Source organism: Hippopotamus amphibius, chromosome 14 (genome assembly GCF_030028045.1).
Source record: "Hippopotamus amphibius kiboko isolate mHipAmp2 chromosome 14, mHipAmp2.hap2, whole genome shotgun sequence".
NCBI lineage: Eukaryota > Metazoa > Chordata > Mammalia > Artiodactyla > Hippopotamidae > Hippopotamus > Hippopotamus amphibius.
In genome coordinates this window covers 59,506,422-59,523,968 of record NC_080199.1, presented here as the reverse complement: position 1 = coordinate 59,523,968, position 17,547 = coordinate 59,506,422, and the positions used below count along the sequence as shown (strand labels likewise).

Here is a 17,547-nt window from a genome sequence, read left to right as displayed (position 1 = left end):
CAGCTTCCTTGTCTGGAAATGAGAAAGATACCTGATGGGGTTGTTGTGAAGAGGACACTAGGATATTTGACTGTAGATGTACTTGACTATACAGGCCAACTATTTAGCAGAGTGCCTGATATCCACCAAGCATTTAAATGTTTGTTATTATTATTCTTATCACCAGCAGAGGAGAAAGTCAGTCTCAATGAAGATTTATCAGCCCTGGATATTACTGTTCAAAAATAGAAAGTGCCAGTTTGACACATAAAAGATGTTATCTTCTTTTAATGCATTTCTTTGATTTCTAGTTCTATCTTGTTTTATATAATTTTATGTAAAATTATATATATATTTGCCTATCTTGTTTAATATAATTTTAGTTCTTTAAAATGATATACAAGAGTTCTTTATTAGGAATACAAATCTTTTGTTGTCATAACTGCTGCAAATATATCCCTCAATATTTTGGGTTTTTTCAATGGTCAGTTGCCAGACACTATTTTGACATAGAGTTTAACATTTTAAGTAATCAAGTATTTTCCTTTGTGTTTACTTCAATAAACTTTAAAATTTTTTATGAATACTTCACTCTTTCAAAATGCAGTTATATGCTCATGCACATGTTATTTCAGTATATTTGGGGCATATATCTTACATACAGAAAAGTACACTGACCATAAGTTCACAGCCTAAAGAATTTCCACCAAATGGATATGTCCATTGCATTGTTTTTAGGGCTGCCATAACAAAGTACCACTAACTGGGTGGCTTACATCAGAAGTCTATTGTCTGACAGTGCTGGAGATGTTTGAGAAGTCTGATGTAAAAGTGTCAGCAGAGTTGGTTCCTCCTGGAGGCTGTGAGGGAGAATCTGTTCTATACCTCTCCCTCGGTTTCTGGTGTTCTTTGGTCATCTCTGGTGGTTTGCTAGTCATCTTTGGTGTTCCTGAGCTTATAGATGTACTGCCCCAATCTCTGCCTTCACGTTCACACGGCATCCTCCCTGTGTGTACGTCTCTATATCAAAATTCCCCCTTTTGAGGTCAACTCGATGAATGGTGATGCTTTAGAGGGCCAGGACAGGGAGGGTAGGAGGGAGTCACAGGAGGGAAGGGATATGGGGATATATGTATAAACACAGCTGATTCACTTTGGTGTACCTCAAAAACTGGTACAAGGGTGTAAAGCAATTATATTCCAATAAAGAGCTTTAAAAAAATGGTACTACCAGTTAGAGGTACTAGGCTAAATGAAAAAAAAAAAAAATTCCCCCTTTTATATGACACCAGTCATACTGGATTGGAGCTCACATGAATGACCTCATGTTAACTTGATGACCTCTGTAATGACCCTATTTCCAAATAAGGTCACATTCTGAGGCACTGGGCATTAGGGCTTCAGCATATCCATTTTTAGGGAAACAATTCAATCCACAATATTCATGAAACTAGAAGACAGATCGAGAAACAGAATCTATCCAGCTTTCTAAAACCTACCTCATGTCCCCTTCAGCCGTAACCCCTTGCCAAGGTTACCACGCTCCCAATCTCCCACACCGCAGATCATCTGTTCTATGTTCTTGAACTTCATATATATGGAATCACACAACATGTATTCTATTGCATCTGGTTTCTCTACCTCAAAACTGTATCTGTGAGATCCATCCATGTTATTGCATTGTTGCATGTAGCAATAGTTTTCTTTTTCACTTTTATGCAGTATTTAACAAAAGAAGGAAAAAAATAATGTAATTTATCCATTTTATTGTTGATAGATACTTAGGTTGTTTCCAGTTTTTTACCTATTGTGACTATGGTTGCTATAAAACTATATTATGAATATGTTGCAATGAAAATCCTAGTGCCAGTCTTTTGCTGAGCACACGCTCACACCTCTGTTGGGTATATGGAGTGGGCTTTCTGGGTCATAGCGTAGCCATATATTTGGCTCTACTAGATGCTTCCAAGTAGTTTTCCCAAGTGGTTCCCAGCAGTGCATGAGAATTCTGCTTGTTCCACATGCTCACCAGAACTCTGGGTTGATTTGGACATTTTTTTGATGAGAAGGTGATACTGATGATAACAATAGCTTCTCATTAAAGGTATTATGAAAACCAGCCATTGGGCTGGTTATTTTGCTTATATTATCTCACTTCATCTTTAAACTAATTTTCAAGGGAATCATTAGCTTCATGTTTACAGACAAACAAAACTAAGCAACAGTGAAGGTTACATAATTCGCCCAAAGTAACAGGAAGGAAGGAGCAAGGTAGGCTTTGAATCCAAATTTGTCCAGTTGCCAATCTCAGAGACTTTCTGGTCCCAGATAAAATGTAAACCTGGTTGTTATGGAGGTGAAGGGGAAGCCTTGGGTATCATGGCGCAGCATGGGGGGACTGGCGTGGGCTACCGCAGAGGGGCCGACTTAGTGGCAAGAGGCAAACACAGCTCTAAACCTCTACCCAAAGGCTAGTTTGTGGGGACATTAACTATGAGCATGTTACCAAGGTTAGCTTCAGACAGTTCCCAATGGGTGATTATTCTGAGGACTGATTCTGAGAACAGATGGGTATGCTTAATATTTCAAAATAGAGTGATGCAAACCAGTTTTGGGGTAGAGAGTGAGAGCAAGAGGTCAGGTCTGGGATTAAGGAAAAGCATCTGTAATAGCAGGTCTGTGGCACTGTTCTCACCGCTGATGTCGATATGCACTCTTAGCCCGTCAGCCCTCACTCCCAGGCCCAGTGTCCAGGTAATACCAGGAACATCCACCCTTAAGACCATAGCACGAGCCAAGTCCACTCTTACCATGTCCTCTGCTTTCATGGCGCTGGGATGGCAGGATGAATACCCATGGGGAAAAATATTTCACAGAGCAGGAAGGAAAAACATTCACTCTTCTACCAAAGACACTCGAAGACGCAAGCATTGAAAGGCTGCTTTGACTCAGGCACTGTGCTGGGTTCTTCCAGATATATCACCTTGGTCTTCACAATAACCTTGAGAGAGAAATAATTTGCCATTGTCCCCATGTTACAGGTGTGGGAACTGAGCCTTAGTGAGGTTTTAAGAAACCTATCTGAGGTTACCCAAGAGTAAAAACAAACAGCATGATAGTTCCATTCTAACAAAGGATGTAGAAAGAGGAAGTTTACACCTTCTGAATTATGAACTGTGTCTTTAAGGAATCTATGGGAGTATATGGTCACTTTTATTCATTTATTTTAAGGAAGACAATAAAAGAATACTGAATGTTTTCCTGCTGAACTGCTTAAAGCTTGTTCTGGAAAATGAAAACTTTAGAAAGAGAATTCTGGGATTGTAGGCCAGCAACTCTTACTTATGAACCATATAAGGAATGGGTCCAGGGACTCATATTCCATAAAAGTATCACCTTGATGCAGTTCTAATCAGTTCAAATGTTGTCATCTTCTAATTTGGTGCCAGTGCAATTATTTTAGAAAGTACAAAGTTTCCCTTTTAATTGGTGCTTGGCTTATCTGTTTCTGAAAACATTGGTTTGGTTCTAAACTCAGGTGAAAATGAACACCTGGGCTCTGTCCTGGTTTCAGGAAACCTGTGCATTTTCTTTTTCCTATACTTTAATCAGTAGTTGGTTTAATTGCCTGACCAGGTTACAGACGTCAGTGTCCCAGGTGTGTGTACGCTTTGCCTACATGACAACCCAAGCACTGTAGCCAGAGTAGAGTGAGAGCCATTCAGGAAGAAGCAATGGGCTCACACTCCGGGTGTAATTCACACCCAAGACTGATGCTCACCCAGGCTCACCGCATCTGGGCTGACTTCCCAGTGGAGAAACCACCAAAGAGGATGAGAAACACAACACATGCAATTCTCCTGCTTTAGTCCCAAAGACTGACTAAGCCATCAGAGCTTGTTCCCCCCAAACCCTAAGACTCCTCGTATACTGCTCAGGAGCCTTTCCTCCAGAACCAGTGGGTGGGCTTAGCGCCCCCACCAGCCCAGTTCTGGAGAGAGAGGGAGTGCAGTCTGAGGACTGGAATGCCCTCTGCCTGCTCCAGCACAGAAATGTGCTGCTGGCGTTCACAGAGACAAGCACATGATGTGGTGTGTGTACTCTTAATCTCTACTTTAATGTCTCCAACAATCTAGTGGTTAATTAGCAATTTGCTGCCCACCAACATGCAAGTGAATGACAAGCAAAAGCCCTCTGCATCTGTAATTATTTTGCTGATTTACAAGCCACTCTCCTCTCTGTGTAGGTTTTTCTCTGTGTGTGCATTCATGCATCAGGGATTTCATTATTTTTAGAAGCATACTTTGTACATTTTTTATGCTTTAATATTCTCAGGCTTCAGTAATTACAGTATTACGGATATATATACATATTTTCCCCCTCAACGCCAAATGCATTTGTCAGGAAGGCTTTTTCTTTAATAAAGAGTGGAGAGTAAGATTTATCAAGGGGCTGAAATCCAAATTGCAGAGAGAGAGCACAAGATTGAAAGATGCACGTTTCTTGCTGCTGACAAATCCTTATCTGGAATCGGAGGAGTCTTGTAATATTTGATTTTCTCCCAAAGCAGCTCTGGTGAATCGAGCCACGATCTGCGTTATCCATCTGCCTACTTTTGGAGCAGGGTGTTTTACTATTTGGCGGTTTAAATGCTTTACGTTTTCGCCAGCGCGTTAAGAAAGGCTCTCATGTTAAATTAAGTCAATTAATAAATGGAGACACATTAAGCAATCAATTTTGTCAGCCTATCTCCCCAGCATTATGTATGGTTGGCTGTAATCACAAGATAAATGCAATGTGCTGATCTATGGTTATGTTCAATAATACATTCTCCGCCAGGCTCAATTCATCAGGGAGTTTCGGTAGGGGAGGCATTTGTTATTGGCTGTCTCTGCACCTCAAGGATAACATTTCTGTCCTTTTGATTGGCCGCCTCACTGCTGCAAGATTCTAACCGTCTTATTTTGATGATGAACGCTGAAGGCGCGCTAAGCCGGGCTGGAGCGTAGTGTCTCAGAGGCTGCGCTCCTTCCAGAGCCCAAGGACTTACAGCTTCCTCCGCTGCCTTCCTGTGCCCACAACCCCACCCCCCTCCAAAAAGTTGTGATGCTTTTCTTCACCCAGTGCTTTGGGGCTGTGTTAGATCTCATTCACCTCCGCTTTCAGCACTACAAGGCGAAACGGGTGTTCTCCGCCGCTGGGCAACTTGTCTGCGTTGTAAATCCCACGCACAACCTGAAGGTGAGTCGTTCTCTATCATTTGATGTTCCCGCGGCTCCGGTTCAAGTCCTTCCTCCCGGGGGGGGGGGGGGGGGAGGGTGTCAGTGACCCTCCCGCGAGCACGCACGCGCGCGGGCACGGGGAGCTCTCAGCAAAGGGGCGAAGGCCGGTCCTCTGGTGCCAGGATGGTTTTGGGTACCCGGAGCCAGTGCCTCGGCTCTTTCTCCCCCTCTTGGTGGCTGGATGCTCTCGGCGGCGACAGTGCGTTGTTTTCCTTGACTGGCAAGAAAGAGCAACTGGAGTGAGAGTCTATTTCTTTTCCCCACGCTGTCAGCCTGGGGGGGGGGGGGGGGGGGGGGAGGGGGAGGTCAGAGCCAAGGGTGGTGGAGGGAGCGGGGGACGTCCCCCTGTCTCTCCCAAATATTTGTGGGCAAGTGTTTAGGAGACAGGGTTTGAAAAGTTACCCAAATTGCAGTCTGTCCCATGTGTTGGAAAGGCAGGCGAGCGCACGGATTTAGGGAGCCCCTCTGGTTGCCGCTGAAGTAGCAGGGGTCGGGGAGGGGGGGACAGGAACCCCGAGACACGCATCTGGGAGTTGGGGAGGGGGCTCCTTCGGCAAAGTGTTTTTTCCTTGTGCTCGGACTCGGCCTGAGTGGAGGGATGGGGGGGGGGCGAGGGCGGGGCGGCGATGTCGGCAGGAGTTTGTCTTCTTTCCTTCCTGCGAGCTAGGTGCCCCCGGTGCGCTGAGCACAGGCGGAGGCAGATGTGCCTCAATAGTATCGTAATGAAACCGGCTCGGAGCTGCCACTGCCTGAATCACGGCAGGCGCCGCGGGTGCCTCGTTGCTGTGCCGCCGCCGGGCTGCGCTTCTGACGCCACGGCCCCTGCATGTGCGCCGTTAGGTCCATGCCCTTTAAGAGAACAGCCAGAATGTGGGCTCGAGGGACCGCTTCACATCACCGCCAGGACTGGGGGAAATGAATGAAGAGCCACTGGCTAGGGGAGGCAGGGAAGAAGGAAAGGTAGGGCGGGAGGGGGCGGTGGGAGGGCGCAGCTGAACTTCCCCCAACGTGAAAGTCTGAGCCAACCGGGCTCCGTCTCAAAATAAACGCTGGACTCGTTTGGGAGCTGCTTTCCTGTCCTCATCACACCCAAGGCTGTGTGGCGGGGGAAGGGCACCTCTGCAGCTGAGCAACCGAACAGCTTCTGTGAGAATAGATCTGTCATTCTGACCACTGCTGTTGGGCTTGCCACCCATCACTTTATAAACTCCTGCCGTCAGACCCTCTTCAGCTGGAGCCCTGCAGGCCAGTGCTGAAGGGTGCCTCCCCACAACCCCCTCCCCCCGCAATACACACACACAATTCCTGGAAGTCCCTAGGAGGGACAGCTGCCTGGAGTCCCTGGGGCCATATGCCAAGGCCAGCCCTGAATGGAGGGGTCATGGACTACTCTGGGACTGCTGTGGTGCTTGTGACCTAGGAACTGGCTTTCAGTCGTACCCAAGCAGTGACGAACACCATCTCACTCAACTCTGCTCTGCCTCCCCCTCTCTCAGTCACTCACTGTCTCTCCCTCTCCCTTTCCTCCTCTCCTCCGCGCTCTTCCCCTCCCTCACTGCCCTATTCCTTTTTCCCTTCATGGCTTACTTTTATAAAAGAGAATTCACCCCCAGTCATCCTTGACAAAGTGAGTGTATGATGTACATACTAAATGTGATTCTGAATTCCATTCTATGGCCACTTTTGAGACGGCATTCAAACTCCCATTACTTTGTCACTTTACATTACGTAGCTCCCTGCGGCAAGAAATTTTTTTTATTTCTGTTTTGCATTATAAAACCTTTACAAATTGTTCATGAGACTTCGCACTTTCAAAGTTTGAATTTATATGGTTTGCTGCTTGCGGCTGATGATGGAGGGGGAGATGGGTACTAAGATCTCGGTGTTGGGTGGAGTGAAAACATCTGTGTATATGTTTCAGTGATGTCAGCCTGGATATTGACAGGTGGTCCTGCTGCCCGGACCCTGGAGTCCAGAGTCAGGGTTGGAGTCCTCGGGTCAGTGCTGATCAGCTGTGTGACCTTGAATGACTCAAGTCTCTGAGCCTTCCCTTCCTCTGCTTCAAAATGAACCAATGACTCTTTAGCTTGCCTCCTCCATGACTCTGTGAGTCTCCAAAGAGATACTTGAGATAGATGTGCTTTATAACACTCTCCTCCAAAAAAAATTATATTATTGTACATAATTTGTAGGGTTCCATTAGGAACTTCAAAAGTCATCAGTTAAAACCTTCAGCCCACTTAGAAACCATGTAAGTAGTAACATAAAAAGAGATGACATATGCTTTGAGAGGCTATTTTCCATGGCTCACTTTTTCATGTACGTTCTCATTTGGCTTTTCATTTCCTATAAAAAGCCGCTTAGAGATTTTGCTCAGATGAGTGTCACCGCAGATAAACACATCAAATCGAGGGCTGCTAATGTTACCAGGGGTTGCAGTAGGACACACAGGATTTACAGAGGCTGCACCAGGCAGAGACAGACCTCTGCAGTCCAGGTTGCCTCTGTGGAGGTCTCATCCAGGCTCCAGGTGGCCCATCAGGGAAGCTTTACCTGCTTCTCAAACCTGAGGGCTAACAATCCTTTGGAGCTTTTAAAGGAACAATTCTCTAGGAGAACTGCTGCCCCATCACTGATATTTAAAATTGTATAAAACCTCGAAAGAAAGTGCTCTTTCTACGCATTCCTTTCCATAGACAGATCATGGAAATATGCCTTGGATGTAATAAGCTGTGAGCCACATAGGAAGAAAAATTCTTTTTTTAAAGAGGAAAAAAAAAAAAGTTGTGGCAATGTGAACCCAGAGTAGCTATTGATCTGTGGTGCTTCCCCACACTTTGTATGACAGGCTAGTACATGAAATGGTGACCAAGGACAGAGAGACTGCAACCTTGCTTTCAATTTTCTAGGTTGCATATTGCTACAAAGAGGGCTGGGAAGCCTGTGTTTTCCTTTGCAGAAGCAGTTTTGCACTTTGTCCTTTCCTGGGCTTTCCTGAGAACGCTAGCAGTACTTTAGGACCTGAGGCAAGTGCTGAGTTATAATCACAATTCACTTACGGAGCAGAGAAAATCGTGTATTTACCATGCTTCTGTAGGTCACCTGCCTTCTCAATCTTATTATGGCAATTACTTGGTAACCTGGGATTTCTTCAAGCAAGCTGATGCCTTTCTTTCTAAGTGGAAGGCATAAACCTTCCCGCGGAATGCAGACAACCTTGAAAGCCATTACAGTCCTTAAGCCCACCCTACTTAAAAGGGGTGTTTAGAGTCGCTGGCCTGGAATAGGAGGGTCTTTTGCTTCAAGAAGAATCCACAGCGGAGCCAGCTCTGTGGACTGCTAATGGTGCTCTGTGTTGCCCTGTGTCTGTCTGTCTGTCTCTGCCTGTAGGGATGGCTCCCTGAAGGGATCGGGGCCCCCTACTTCACCTTCCCACCTCATTACAAAGTGACCACCGAGGAGCCGGTGATCTTGGTTGGCCGCCGTCCGCTTCCTTATTCATGGAGGTCACTGAAATGTGGCCCGCAGACAGCGCTGGGGGGTGGCACGGCCTCCTGCTCCTGATTCAGAACTGCCTTCTCCCTTGTGTCCTTTGCTTGTTTCCAAACCAAGAAAGCCTTTCTCTCCTGGCCCCACTCCCATCGACACTTGTGGCTTGTACAATGCCCTGCCCCGGGCAGCCCTCCCTGCTTCTGCCCCGTCTCCAGAAGTGCCCTTTAAGGGGTGGACTGGCCAGTCTCTGCACCCAGGCCTCTCCAGGAAAGGGTCTGCAGTGACAGCCAGAGCCCCTCTGGGGTCAGTCCCAGCACTTCCCAAGTGGACAGGCCCTGAGCTGAAGCTGGCTGGGCAACTTCCTCCCCGTAACCACAGCACTTGAGAAACCAGGTTCTGAAAGAAGTCTAGCAAAACGCTTTCTGGCAAACTTCCAAAAGGCCCTTACCAGCGCCAATGTCATTGCAGAGACCCCCAGTGTCCTCCCCGGCACCCAGGCCCGAGGGCAGAACCTCCCCACCTCTCCTGGGAGGCTATTCATGCCTCTATCCAGCCGGTCCAGTCCCTGGAGCTCTTTTCTACTGTAACCCATTAACCTTGAGTTACAGACACACACACACAGACTCAGAGTCATGCACACATACACAGTGGGAGGGGCATAAGTGACAACGATGGCTTTAATTTAAGTGCCAGGGAGATGCTAAATCTAAATCAGGGCATTTTAGTACCATGCCCTGACGCATCCACATGCCTTTCATTCTAACACCAACCTGTGTGGATGAATGCGTGCTGAGTGATGGTGGGATGCGGGGTGGGGCCGTATGGAGGGGAGGGGATTGTCAAAGGAGGGAACCAAGGCAGCCTGGTGGCAAAGGCAAACCTCGCCTCTACCATTCAGGGGCTAATCTTCCGAGATCCCGTGCCCGCCCCGCCCCTGGGCTTTCACTAACTCTGCTTGACACAGCACGGCAGGCAGCTGAAGGAACGCTAAAGACCTGAACATTGTTTTTAGAGATTTAGAGGTGGCCTTGGTACGTTCGGCCTGAATACCTAGTTAAAGGCAGTTAAAGGCTTCCGACAAGAGTGTTTAATAGCCAGTGTGGTTACTCAGCTCTTCCTGACACAGCCACGTTTGAGGGTCCCATCCCCAGTCTTCTGGACATTTCACCATCTTCCTTTGCTGCCCAGGCTGAAGGCTCTTCACAGCTCAATTAGCACCCTAGACGGGGCCGGGAAAAGGATGAAAGAGTGGCCAGAGCTCGTTGTACTCACACTCCAAGCTTTATTCTAAAGGTTTTCCTTTGCCGCCTCCGCCAGCCCTTTGGTGTCTGTGAATATTATATGACACTCGACTCTGCAGGCACAGAGCAGTCGAGCGGCTTTTCTGGTTGATGGTGATTGCAAATGAGGCTCCCGAGTCCCATAAATGAAGGCACGGGCCCTGAGCAGCCGTTTGGTTAGCGGTGTGCTGGTGATGGGGACGCAGAGGAGGCTGAAGCTGGCGTGGAGGTGAGGTGAGCCCATTACCGCTGCGCTGCATTTATCCGGCAGCCCCAGAGCAGATTTTGTGGCACCCCCTTTACCATGGTCCCTCAAACTGTAGGGACTGTTCGGAAGAAATGAGAAGACAGGGACTGAACGCTTTCCTTGAAGTCCACAGAGAGGTCAGAATTATTCGGATGGCTTCCCTGGGATAAGGTAGGACGTTTCTCTAGCAATTAACAATAAGAAAAAAAAAATTAACTGTCGCGGGTAGTATTTTACTCTTGGCAAAGTCATCTTGACTCAATCAGCTCTGTTCCCCAAAGGGGAAAGTTTGGTCTGTTTAGATGCACAGTGCCACGTGGAACAGGTCACCTGGAGGATGGAGCCCCTTCCTCCCGTGGGGGTCTGTGGCTCAGAGAGTGATGGGGAGAATGTCAGAACTGGGAGCCTGAGCCCTCCTAGTTTACAGTCGAGGAAGCTGAGGCCAGGGAGGGGAGTGACTTGTGTTCATTTAACACGGCTGCTATAGCAGATTACCACAAACGGGGTGGCGTAAAATCAGAGAAATCTATTTCTCAGAGAAATCAGGGGGCTGGAAGTCCAAAATCAAGGAGTCAGCAAGGCCAGGCTCCCTCCAAGGCTCCAGGGACGAATCTGTTCCTTGCCTCGTCTGGCTTCGGAGGGCTCCATGTGTTCCTAGGCTTGTGGCCACATCCCTCCAATCTCTGCCTCTAGGGTCACATGGCCTCCTTCTCTCCTCTGTGTGTCCATCTGATAAGGATACAGGGGGTTGCATTTAGGTCCTACCTGGATAATCCAAGATAAGCTTCTCATTGCAAGATCCTTAATTTAATCACACCTTTGGTCATATAATCTTCACTCTTTTGCTATTTAAGGTAATAGTCACAGGTGCCAGGCACTAGGATGTGAATATAGCTTTTCAACCCACTGGTACTTGACTTCTGCAGAGTTGATCTATTTAGTGACAGAACTGGAACCAGAAGTTAGGTCTCCTAATGTCAGACCTAGATCCCTTGCACTGCCCCAGGCTGCCTTTCAATCAGCCCAAACTAAATATCCTTTGCTTGGGGGCAAGCTGTGGGAGCAGAAAATTGTGGGGACCTCCCCTGCACCCCATCAGCCCTGGGCCAGCAGTGTGACCCCATGGGCTGCACCACACACCTACCATCTCCCCTTTATCAGGCCCACATTTCCTTAGCAAATCAGTCTCTTCATCATCCTTCTCCCTTATTTCCCCACCCCCGCCATAAATCTCCTTTCCTTTCCTTTTTCGAATTCTTTTAAAAATGATGTGATTAACATGGGTGCACGCACATCATATTTTAAAAAATCAAACGATAAAGAGATACACCGTCAAAAGCATAGAGCATTATATCTTGCCCTTGGTACATATTTTATAAACCCACCAGATCAGTACAGGGAGAAGCAGTGGGTGAAAGGAAAAAACTTGGGCTGCGGGACAGACAGGCCTGAATTCAAATCCCGACTGTGCCACTGGCCGACGTGTGACTTTGAACAAACGACTTCGCCTCTCAGAGGCTCCATTTCCTCCTCTATAAAAAGGAGAAAAGAACGCCCACCTTCTACGGCGGCTGCGAGGCGGAAATGAGCTCACAGAAGGAAAACGCCCGCCGTAGAGGAGAGAGTCGGCAAATAGCAGCCGTTATTGTCAACACAGGTCATTACAATAAAAGATAAAAGCAGCCCCTCAGAAGCTGAAGTCAGCTCCCCACAACCCCACCTTCTGGCTCTCTCTGCCTCCCCTCCCTCCCTGCAGGCCTCCGTGCTTGCTGTTCCTTGGTATTCCTCCATTGCCCTTGGCCTCGAACCGAATTTTGAACAGAACAATTTGTTGCCTTATGTAAAAGTCAGATTTGTCCTTACTGCCTAATTTCAAAGAAAGCCCTGAGCCCTGCTGGGGTTCTGGGCCTGGAAGTGCAATGGGAGAGGGGCTGGGTCTGGGGAGGACACGTGCGCCCAGGGTGGGACAGGGGCTGAGGGGCTGGCGCCCGGAGAGCCAGGAGCCGCAGACCAGGCCCCTTCTCCTCCCACCCCAAGATGGGCCCTCATGACATGTGCATGCCTTCTTTTCATTAGCAGCTGCTGAGTAAGCACATGGGCCACTGGCTCTACGAGGGGCGCCTGATCCCGAGGGCATGGGTCTGAGGCTGAGTGACACCACCGAGAGATGCAGTGGGGCGGGGAGTTGTAGGTGGGCAAAAACTGCACACTCCCTGGGAGACTGGACATTTTCTCTCTGCCCTTCAGTTCACTCTGCCTTGAGGAAGTCGCTTCCCTCTGAGCGGGGTGGGATGAAGGGGGTTGATGCTTAACGGAGGCTGTAGCCCCTGGAATCAAGGGCAGGCGAGAGATGCTCTGACCTTTCTGAGCCAAGAAAGAATTCCTAGATCCCACTGTCATCAGATGCTTTTGAAAAAGCACAGAGGCAGGCCACAGGGCTGAGTTCCCTTAGTCTAACCTGAGTTTCTATACACACACACACACACACACACACACAGAGTCATTGGAGATTCTGAGATGCCAACCTGCTGTTTGGACCCTGAGTGGTCTCTGAATAGCAGTGCAAGATCACAGGGTGCAAAGCCCAGTGGATGGGGAAACCTGGTCCCCAGCACTGTGGAGGAAAGGATGGAAACGAACAAGATCCTTCTCCCCCACCCAACCTGTAACTGACCACTCCAGCCTCAGGAAAGAGGTAAAGGGAGAAAACTGATGGGAGAGAAAAGAGTAACATTCTAATTGAGGCCCTGGAATACGGGCTTTGGACCCAGACGGATCTGGGTTTGAATCCAGTGCTGTCACTTCCCTTAACTAATGTCTTTGACCTCCTGGAGCCTGCATTTCCTCAACTACAAAATGATTGTTGTGAAGGTGAAATATCATGATGTACATAAAGTGCTTAGCACAGCACCTAATACATACTCCACAAACGGCAGCCATCAGTGCTAGTAAGTGGAGTTCCTTAGAGATGTTACCTGATGCACAAGATGTGACCAAGATGCTTTTGCCCAACTTGCATGCGTGATCAAACTTCTCCTCAGACTGGATATTGGAGGGAAGAGAGGGATGGGTCAGCAGTAAAAGGACCTATTTGTTGAGTGACCAAGATTTTGAGCATGGCAGGTTCAAGCTCAGAAGCAGAGCCATGCTCCAGTTCCGGGTCCTGGTCTAACAGATGAGGCCCAAAGGGGCGACGCCCAAGGTCACAGCTGATGAGGGGCAGGGCCTACTGCTCTATCTGTGCCACTACACTGCTGGGGGCTGGGGGAGTTGTTAAGGATGCTGCTTTTCTACTATGACCCACACATGCTGGGCATCTTCCCAGGGGATCCTTGTCCTCAGGACCTTGCCAAGATATAAACCAGCTGGGTAAGAGTGAGGCTGTAAGTGAAATCACCCAAGCCACAAAGCCATAACCCCAGACTTTCAAATAGTACAGTGGATCAAGTTCTGCTACAAAAGGCTACATTTTCATCTTGACCTTGAGCCCAGGATGAAAGCACCATCAGAAACGGATCTGAAATCAGCCTAATGTTTTTAGCAGAAGAACAGGGTCCTTGTGGATAATTTAGAATTGTGATCTAACTAGAAATGTCAGTTTTAACTTGCAAGATGCTGTATCTCTTAATAATTTCTTGGTCCTTTAATGTATTTTTAATCATGAACCGCTGATTAGGAGGGAGCTGTGAGCCACAGGGCTGTCTCCAGGCGGCACCGGGAACTCCAGCTGGAGAGACTGGCCTGTGGAAGGGGCAGGGCCTCCCAGGACAAAACTGGAGAGTGTCCTCTATGGAGGGGAAAGGCCATTGCAGACCACATTTGGAGAGGGAAGACAGGGTTAGCATGGCATTAGGAAGGCTCCACAGGGACGGAACCAAATCCAGATCAATACCAGATTTTACAGAAGACTGGCCAGCCCGTCTAGCCATCTGTTCGGCTTTGTAGCCAGACGCCATGGTCCCTGAGATCTAATTCCTAAGACTTTGCCAAGGATGTGCTGAGAAGTCCAAGGCAAGTAGCCACTCAGAACCTCGGGTTCTCTTTCTATAAATTAGAGGTATATCGTGACTTAGGCTAAGCTAGCTACATATCCTGAAACCCACAGACTGTAGTTTTCTGCTGTCACAGTTATACACACAAGAGTAATCATGATGGTCAGAACAACCACAAAAGAGCTACCATTTATTGAAGGTGCGCTATGTCCAGGAACTGCGTTAAATGCTGTGCGTTTAATCCTCCCTAGGAAGTAGTGTATTATTATCATTCTATTAAAGCAGAGGAGAGGGAAAGAGCTTGCTCAATGTTACACAACTGTTTGTGGCAGAGCCATTTAAAATTAAAATTCTGTGCATTTTTTTGTCACCCCTCAGTGTTCTCTTTTCACAACAAACACCTGACCATAGGACGAATATTGAGCATATTATATTTCATTTAAAAATATTGATCTGGGATCCTGTCTCATTTACCCTGTGTGTACATACATCAAACACACAGAGATGCCCTAGCTCTTGGTGGACACCCTGGGAGGCATGGTCTAGGCTTCCCTGGGCTGCCCGGTGGGATGGAGCCCTATGGCTGATGGCAGTGACTTTGTCCCTCCCTCCTGCTTCCTGAAATCCCTTCCCAAAGAGACCACTGCATCCAAGTCCTTATCTCAGGCTCTACTTTGGGGGAACCCAGGTTAAAACTACATATGTCTCTACTTGAAACAGTATCTAACAGTCACCTAATAAATGATTATTACTATTAAAAAAAAGACATATGTTTATATGTTTTTGAATTAGCTCACGTTTATTGGGCACTTACTAAGTGCTAAGTGAGATGCTGAGTAATTTACCTGAATTGCTTTTTTAAAAATCCTCAGAACAATGCCAACAGTGTCTCCCCAAATTACACAGGAGGAAGCTGAGGCACAGAGAGATTGAGTAACTCATCCAAGGACGCATCCAATCAGTGGTAGAGTTTAGCTGATGCTTTTAACCTCTTTGTTAAGCTGTCTCTCCCTCTCCGTCACAGAACTGCTTACCTAGAAGCTTCTACAAAGAACCTGGCCTTCTAATTCAGGCTCAATAAAAATTATGATTTGCATAAAATACTTGAAGGAAATCTTGGCAACAGTTTTCCTAAGTGCCCGACTCAAAATTATCCTGCAGAAAAGGAAGTTGGTGCACCATGATCATTTTTTAAAATGGGTTACATGGCTGGACAGGAGGACAGAGCATCTGAAACCAGCACTGATCCCCAAATCTGGGATGTGTGATCGATCATCTTGTCAATATCCCACTTGCATCTCAATGACAGTGGGAACTAGTTGACCATGTCAGAAATGCAAATGCTCTCTAAGCCCTGGGATAGCATTAAATGCCACTTTTTCTCTGAGAAAAAAAGAAAAGAAAAAAATCTTTTTATACAAAAGCAAAACTGTCCTTCGAGAGGATGTGGCTCTTACCCTGTCACACCCGTTCTCGGAGAGATCCACAGGCCTTTGAAATTTCCTTTCCCATTAGCGGCCATACTTTATTATGAAACCTATTTTTTTAAACTAAAATCAAAGAGGAGCAAAATTTTAATGACCATTTTCTATCTAATTTAACTCGGCCTCCACCTTGATTTCTGGTCAACCCTTCCCCTACTACTCTTCAAACATGCCCTTTTTCCAAAACTGCCGTGGGAAGAACTGAGATGAGGGAGGCGTCCGGGTGAGAGGTGAGCTTATGGGAAGAAAGCGGGATGATGTTTGAGAGCTTTGTTCCCAGTGCACAAGCTGGAGCTGCACGGGGCAGTGTCTATACTGACTTTAGAGGGCGTGAGGAAAACGCTCAGCCAGGCACTGTGGAGGGGAAGCCAGCGAGGTCATCCCCAGAGTCACCTCAACCAGCAGCCCTGACATCTGGGGAAAGTCACCGAGGCTGCAGAGGGCTCACAGGGGCAGTGACGTGAAGGAACTAAAGGAGGAAAGTGCCTCAGGTTTGAATGAAGTGCCATCACCAGCATTCCCAGCCCCCATGACGCCTGCTCGGCCCGGAGCCCCTGGGGGTGATGGCCTGGAGGAGCACCGGGGGCTGGGGCTGGCGCTGCAGGCATGTCTGCCCCGCCCCCCCCCAGCCCTGCCCGTCCGCCACCCCCATAAGCAGGAGGGCTGATGAGCACGTGAAGAAGCTGCCTCACTGAAAAGACAGTCTCTTCAGCAAGTGGTACTGGGAAAGCTAGACAGCCTCATGTATATCAATGAAGTTAGAACACTTCCTCACACCACACACACAAACTCAAAATGGCTTAAATATAAGACATGACACCATGACACCAGGAACTTCTAAAAGAGAACTTAGGCAAAACTTTCTCTGACATACATTATAGCAATATTTTCTGAGATCAGTCCCCCAAGGCAAAAGAAATAAAAGCAAAAATAAACACACGGGACCTAATCAAACTTATAAGCTTTTGCACAGCAAAGGAAACCATCAACAAAATGAAAACACAACCTACGGACTGGGACAAAATATTTGCAAACAACGCAACTGACGAGGGCTTAATTTCCAAAATATACAAACAGCTCATACAACTCAATATCAAAAAAACAAACAACCCAATCAAAAAATAGGCAGAAGACCTAAACAGACATTTCTCCAAAGAAGACACACAGATGGCCAACAAACACGTGAAAAGATGGTCCACATCGCTAGTTATTAGAAAAATGCAAATCAACACTACAAAGAGGTATCATTTCACACCAGTCAGAATGGCCATCATGAAAAAGTCTAGAAACAATAAATGCTGGAGAGGGAGTGGAGAAAAGGGAACCCTCCTACACTACTGGTGTAAATGTAAATTGCTGCAGCCACTATGGAGAACAGTATGGAGGTTCCTTAGAAAACTAAAAATAGAACTACCATATGATCCAGCAATCCCTGGGTATATATCCAGAAAAGACAAAAACTCTAATTCGAAAATATGCATGCACCCCAATGTTCATAGCAGCACTATTCACAATAGTCAAGACATGGAAGCAACCTAAGTGTCCATCAACAGGTGAATAAAGAAGATGTTGTACATATATACAACGGAATATTACTCAGCCATAAAAAAGAATGAAATATTGCCATTTACAGCAACATGGACAGACATAGAGATTATCATACTGAATGAAGTCAGAGAAAGACAAATATTATATGATATTACTTATTTGTGGAACCTAAAAAAATAAAACAAATGAACTTATTTACAAAACAGAAACAGACTCACAGACATGGAAAACAATCTTATGGTT

The 17,547-nt window shown here is 47.0% G+C and overlaps 1 protein-coding gene across 1 annotated transcript in view; it reads left to right on the top strand.

Moving 5' to 3' along the window:
* The first annotated feature begins 5,004 nt into the window (after positions 1 to 5,004).
* The window catches only part of SIAH3 (siah E3 ubiquitin protein ligase family member 3), a 71,750-nt gene continuing 59,207 nt past the window's right edge, over positions 5,005 to 17,547 (top strand). Inside the window, exon 1 of the mRNA XM_057707719.1 lies at positions 5,005 to 5,220. Coding sequence (XP_057563702.1) covers positions 5,086 to 5,220 — 135 coding nt within the window. The 5' untranslated portion in view covers positions 5,005 to 5,085. The remainder of the gene's footprint in view (positions 5,221 to 17,547) is intronic.